General features: G+C 35.2%; 1 protein-coding gene across 1 annotated transcript; it reads left to right on the top strand.

Annotated features, from left to right (window-relative positions):
* The first annotated feature begins 1011 nt into the window (after positions 1-1011).
* On the top strand, positions 1012-5124 carry LOC116013861 (E3 ubiquitin-protein ligase SINAT3-like). The gene is made up of 3 exons (XM_031253817.1): positions 1012-1518; positions 2179-2565; positions 4498-5124. The coding sequence occupies exons 1-3, from the start codon at positions 1312-1314 to the stop codon at positions 4858-4860; spliced, it is 957 nt and encodes a 318-aa protein (XP_031109677.1). The 5' UTR covers positions 1012-1311; the 3' UTR covers positions 4861-5124.
* Positions 5125-7031: the final 1907 nt, after the last annotated feature.

Below are 7031 nucleotides of genomic sequence, written 5' to 3'. Positions count from 1 at the left end.
AATCAAAGAGACACTATCATGGATTAAAGGCCAAGGTTGGGGTTCGGTTACAATTTTTTTGGACTGCATGAATGCGTGTAATAGCCTAAATAGCCATGTCGATGACCGCTCCTATGCTGGTGTAATCACAAAGGAATGCAAGGCGATCATGGCTTTGCTCAATCATGTGTCCATAAAATTTGTAGCTAGGGCTAGGAATACTCAGGCCCATGAGTTGGCCAAATCCACGTTTTTGTATAGAGACTCTAGGTATTGGCTCTTTGAGCCTCCAACTTGTACCTTTGAGTTCCCTATTACCTAATGAAAGATAGTGTTTGTGTTCAAAAAAAAAAATCGCTATATTTTTTATATTTATTTTCTTTTTAAAATTCATAATTGAAGACCGAAATGTCATCGTATTTAATGATATTTAAAATGTTTTGTTGATAAAGGACACAAATGGTCATACTACAATAATGCTATGACAAAAAGTGGATGTTCTGATAAAAAAAATAATTTAAATGAACTGTCACTTAAAATCTAAGACAAAAAAATAAATTTAATTCATATATATATTGAAGACATTATAGCAAATTAATTAACCAAACACATAAATCAATTTTATATTTTTGTAATCCTATATTATTGTTTAAAAGGTAATACTTTGATTTACCGAAAAATTCTCTTAACTTTATGTCCTTCTACGTAAGTGCTACATAAAACATGTTTTTTTTTTTTTTTCAATTTGATTATTATTATTATTATTATTCATAAAGAAACAAACAGGCAAGCGACTTATCCAGTTATCCGTTTTACTAAAAATAATAATAATTGTTGAGATGTTTTAATAAACAAACTGAAATTAATAATAATACATCATAATTCATAAACCTCTAAATGTGAGGGAAAAGAGGCAAAGGGGAATAAATTATGATGGCCGTTAGATGGAGGGACGGGCTTCTAAGTTGAACGGTGATCCTTGTTTGTATGATTGTATCAGGCCACCTCATAGAAAGACCAAGGAGAAGAAAAGAACCTCTTTTTCAGTGAAAAAGGGCGCTCCCTTTGGTTCTTCGGAATCGATCAATATCGATCTCTCTCCAAATTTCTTCTTTAAGTTTCTTCCCTCTCCCTTTCACAATTCTCTTGATTCTTCTTTCTCTTTCTTTCTCTCGGATCAGGAGGGGAAATTGAAAGAAGAGTTAAGAATGATGGATCCGCCCCCCCATTCCAATTCCAAGAAATGATTTTGGACGAGAATTGAGGGAAAATTTTAATTTTTCCTCGAATTCGACGAGTGGGTGTTTGAGATACAAATCTTTTTGAAGAAGAATGGAAATTGATAGCATTGAGTGCGTGTCCTCATCGGACGGCATGGAGGACGAAGTGACCCAATCGTCTCTAGCCTCTCATCATCCTTACAGCTCTTCAGCGAAGCCTCAGATTAACATTTTACCTGCCGGAATTGCGCCTACCAGTGTTCATGAATTGCTGGAGTGCCCCGTTTGTACCAATTCTATGTACCCGCCCATTCATCAGGTGTCTTATCCTAGCTTCTTATTTATTCGAATTGTCTCTTTGTTTTTTGTCTCATTAGTTTTCCTTTAAATTCTAATTGGGCATTCAATTTTGTCCTAGTTAGACTTGTGCTGTTTGTGTTACTTGTTCTGAATTTGATGGTGGGGTTGGGGGCCTGAACCACGGGTGGGTTGATGAACGATTAAGGGTTAGATTCGGTTCGATTTTAAGTATGAAAGATGAAATTTTGCAATAAAAGCAAGGTCCACTCATTTATTTTACCGTCCTGTCATTGAAATGATTGTCTTTTTGTTGGGGGAATAGTTTATCCAAACAAAGTACCCTATGGATTTTCTCATAAATGAAGAACATTGATCTTTCCTTCATCATGTATCTTGTTAAGGTAGATGTTGGGTGTTGGGGAAAGTTAGTCCTAACTTACCTGGGGAAACAAAAATAAGATCAAGGCAATGTTGGACTTGACCTTTGGGAGAAATGAACACATATTTCTGTTCAAATTGAAAATATCGGATTGTTATTTGTTATAAGTTTTCACAATATTCCTTTGAATTGATACTGTTTCCCGCAAGGACCGATATTGAGTTGTTGTTAACTGTTTCCGCTTCAATTCTTAGTGTGTCTGAAGGGTAATGACAGTTTGGTGAAATTCTGCATTTGCAGTGTCAAAATGGCCACACGCTGTGTTCAACCTGTAAGGCAAGGGTGCACAACCGATGTCCTACTTGCAGACAAGAGCTCGGTGATATTAGGTGCTTAGCTTTAGAAAAGGTTGCAGAGTCACTTGAACTTCCCTGCAAATATTTTTCATTGGGATGTACAGAAATATTTCCATATTACAGCAAACTTAAACATGAGGCGGTTTGCAATTTTAGACCGTACAGTTGCCCATATGCTGGATCGGAGTGCTCAGTTACTGGGGACATACCTTATTTGGTTTCTCATTTAAGAGATGACCACAAGGTTGACATGCACACAGGATGCACATTCAACCATCGATATGTTAAGTCTAATCCTCGTGAAGTAGAAAATGCCACATGGATGCTGACTGTAAGTGTAGCACTTCTTTTATTTGAAATTTAAATAGCTTGCCAATCAATGATATTTAAGTTGTGAAATTTCTGACCTAATTCTCTTCCTTCTTATGTTGCTTAGCATCAGATATCTCTACAATTGTTTTTTTATTTTTTTTGGGTGAAAAGTGTTCTAGTGTCCCTTATTTTCTATGCAAGTTACCAAATAATAGAAAACATTTCCAAAATATTATTTTTACAAGCATTTATGATTATGATACCAATATTTTGCGAAAAACAACACCAGAATGTGATAATGCACCCAGAACAGTACATTATCTTCCATTTTGGGAATCTGAAATTATGTCACATATTTATATGCACTTGCAACATTCCCTCCTAGAGCTGTGACTTAAATCAAGATATATTTTGAGGAATTCATTGCTATATATATTTAGTCTGTGCATTCTGTGCATATACTATTTTCCTTTCCCATTTTCATTATAGAAGTGGACAGTGAGGAATACCGGTATAAATTTTCACTATAATTTAAATGTTCTTGCATTCATTGTAATGATCATGCTTTTCAAGGCTTTTGATTATTAGGCAGCCTCAGATTGGGGTCACTTGTCCTCTGGAAAATCTAGCAGAGATGAAACTGTCAGTAAAGCAGCTGAGGAGGGAAAGGATTTGGCAATTAATAGAGCAATGAAGTTCTAAAAATTTATCAAAATTAGTGCCGTAGTTTTACTTGATTTTAGCACAACCCTAGACCCCTACCTAAACAACTTAAAGGCTTGAGTTGGTCCATCTGAAAGTATACCATGTAGAAAAGTGGATATAGGAAGATGAATTACAGTATAGCATACAACATTTTAATAGAGTGCTTATGCTGCATTTTAGCAATGAATGCCTGAATGGTGATGCCAGACTCTTAAAATGCAACATTGGGATACTGTATCAAATATTTAGGGTGCACTCGTCACATTTCTGTGTCATTTCTTCACTCTAAACCACCATTTTACTTAACATATTTTATAAGATTAATATATAATTCCTCTCTAATATTCTTTCTACTGATTAAAAATAGATTTTTTCATTTCTTGATCTCTTTTGTAAATACATTTGTTTCTTTATTTATGCTTTCATATAATATTTTTCTCTCAATGTTCCTAGTAGTATTTTTTAACCCAATATGCATGCACTTTCTTCCAAGATAATGGTGTAGTACTACTGGTTTTTGGCTCCATGGATGTGCAGCTATTGTATGAAAATATAGGTTAGAAATGTTAAAACTTTTCTGTAAGGGGGAGGGGTTTAACAAATCTTGGCCCTGTTTGGTAAATAATTAGCCTATCAGCCAATTTTGGCCTATTTGACCATTAGTCATTTAGTTGTTTGACTTAGTTAAAAAATCAATATAAGTGTTTGGTTAATAAGCTTTTTATAACTCTAAAATACTAAATTTCAAAAGGGCCCTTAGTTGAAATTGTTGAAATTGTTGGAGCAAGTATCTTACTAAATAAACTATGGACTGCAAACTGGAGGTTTGAGTCAACACAAGGTCTCAAACCTATTGTATAAATAAACTATGGACTGCAGTTCAGGCAGTGAGGTTCTTTTGATAATTTGGCTAAGGATACAAACTTGTAACCAACAAGGTCACGAGTTCGAATCCTGGCCTTCTTGGTTTGAGGCTTTGAGCTGTGGTCAACTATGGGCAACTTAGACTGTTTTTTACCTCCTTGTGGTCCTTTGTTGGCTAGAGTCACAAGGCGGGGTTTATCCAGTCAACACCCTCGGTTAGTGGCTGCGAGTTTCTCTCATCACCCCAAAAAACGAAGGAACTTTTTTGTTTTTCGTGGGTTGTTATTATTATTATTGGTTTAAATAATCATCTTTCAACTCTCATATCAATGGATTTGGATATGCTGTTTAGTCTTGTTGGTTCTCCTTTTTCCTCTGTTAGGTTTTTCATTGTTTTGGTGAGTACTTCTGCCTTCACTTCGAGGCCTTCCAGCTTGGCATGGCTCCCGTATACATGGCTTTTCTTCGCTTTATGGGAGACGAAACTGAAGCTCGCTCATACAGCTACAGCCTGGAGGTAGGAGGAAATGGTAGAAAGCTCATCTGGGACGGTACTCCAAGAAGTATCCGAGATAGCCATCGCAAGGTGAGGGACAGTCACGACGGTCTTATCATTCAGCGTAACATGGCACTTTTCTTTTCCGGCGGGGACCGCAAGGAGCTGAAGCTTAGAGTTACAGGGAGGATATGGAAGGAACAGCAAAATCCAGATGCTGGGGTGTGCATTCCCAATCTCTGTAGCTAAAGGGTTTTTTTTTTTTTAATTTTATTTTTTTCTTTTTGTGTTTGTTTTCATTTTTAATTTGGAGTGAAGTTTTTCTTGTCCCTGCACATTTGGGTTTAATGAGTGTGGCTTTGATCTTGATCTTGATCTTGATCTTGTGTTGTGGCTGAGTAAAGTTATGGTTTGTGAATGTAGTAGGCCTCAAGATGTCTTTGTATCCATCAAACAACAATACAAATGAAACCTCATCACCAACAGATCATTTATTGCACTAGTTCTCAATCAGATGAGTGCAACTATTATTGAGCTGGCTATTGAACTAAAAAAAAAGGTGTAATTTGACTATTGAACATTTTAAAATCATGCAATTAGTCTCAAATAACTAGTTGGCTGCTTTGATCGTCTGGTAATTGACTGTCTCTAGTAGGAGACCGTCACCCTTGCAATTCTAGGTGGTAACAGGAAACCGACGGTCTCTAGTCGAAGGTTGTTGCCCTTGTAATTCTAGGTGGTAATTGGTCATGTGGAGCAGATTGCATCATTTTAGAATGTTCAATAGTTGAATTGTACTTTTTTTTTTTTTGTTAATAAATTTGGTGACAATTATATTTTTGCATATAATTCAGTGATTAATTTGACTACGATGGTGGTAGTGGTGGTGATTGTTGTTGTTGTTGTTAGAGCATCCACATTTATGGATCATAGGAAGTTTTTTCAGACCAATAAACCAAAAGTGAGTTCATAACTAGTGTGGGAAAGAGTTTTTTTGCGTTTTTAATTTCTGCAAACAATGGATCTTTGTGGGGCCCAAACTGACGCATTAAACATGGAAAATCAATGCAGGTGTTTGCGCACCTGCTTTTGTTTTGTTTTGTTTTGTTTTTTTTTTTTTTTTTTACTTTTTCTGAAACTGACAGCTTTCTATGCTTCTTTTTCCTTTTTTTTTGTTTTGCTTCTTCCCTCCTCTGACTTCTTCCCCACGTGGACACAAAATAACCCTCAAAAGTTAGTAATTGATAAGGATGCTCTAATTATTATTCCCTCTGTCCCATTTTATCTGTCCTGTTTATTATTCATTGGTCAAACCAACTCCTTCTTCATTGCTTATTTTCTTTTCTTTTGTAATTTTTAATTATTTTTAAATATAATTTTTTGTGTTTAATAGTACTAGTTTCTAAATATATAAATTTTATATACTAATACTAAATTTAATATTATGAAAAATTGAATTAAACATAAATTCAGTCAAATCTCGTTAACCGAATCAGACAAACAAAATGGGACGGAGGTAGTATTAAAGATGAGATCCGCAATGGAGGGACCGTTAGACCAAAGAGTGATACACCCTCAAAATCCAAGCTCCACTTAAGAAAACTGTAGATAGCAAAAATGTATAACAATTGTTATAAAGTAATCAGGAACATGGAGAAAATAGAGAGATTAGAAAGAGGCGAAGAAGACAAATTTTTAACTTCTGAAACCCCAAGCCCACAACTCTCATTCATCAATATTACATTTTCTCCATACATACATCATCACCATAACAACACTATAATCACTACTACATTATATAATATTAATTGGAGAAATTGAAGGGATAGAGGATACAGTGGAGTTAGTGGGATAATGGCCATAAACAGTTATATATATACAATGCTCCCCTGGCCATTATCATACTATATTCGTGCTTCATTAAAAAAACAAACATCGCTAAGAAAACTCTGTGGAAAAAACCTAGTTCAGGGAAAAAGTACATTTGGTATTTCAATAATGTGTTATACATGGTTGCCTCATTAAAAATCTAAGGCTAAAAAAATCCAGTGGGAAAAAGCTTAGCTAAGGAAAAGAGTACAACAAAAAATCAATCATAAACCTTCAGCATATAATTTAGGGATTTACAGCCCCCCTTCGACGGTACTATATCATACTCATGCCTCATCAAAAACCTCACTAGAAAAACATAGTGAGAAAAAAACCTGGTGAGGAAAAGAGTACATGATGTGTGTACTCATGTACTACACTGACTGCCTCGTTAAAAAACCTTTAATTAAGGCAATTATATCAAAACTCAATCAAAGAAAGAAGAGTACAGTTGTTGGTCTTCAAGATCCAATTTTCAAGATTATTCAAGTCCAATTTTCAAGATTGACTCAAGTCCAATCTACATGATTTGATTCAAGTGAATGACACTC

This window comes from Ipomoea triloba, chromosome 3 (genome assembly GCF_003576645.1).
Source record: "Ipomoea triloba cultivar NCNSP0323 chromosome 3, ASM357664v1".
Lineage (NCBI taxonomy): Eukaryota > Viridiplantae > Streptophyta > Magnoliopsida > Solanales > Convolvulaceae > Ipomoea > Ipomoea triloba.
This window is presented reverse-complemented; position numbering and strand designations above follow the sequence as displayed.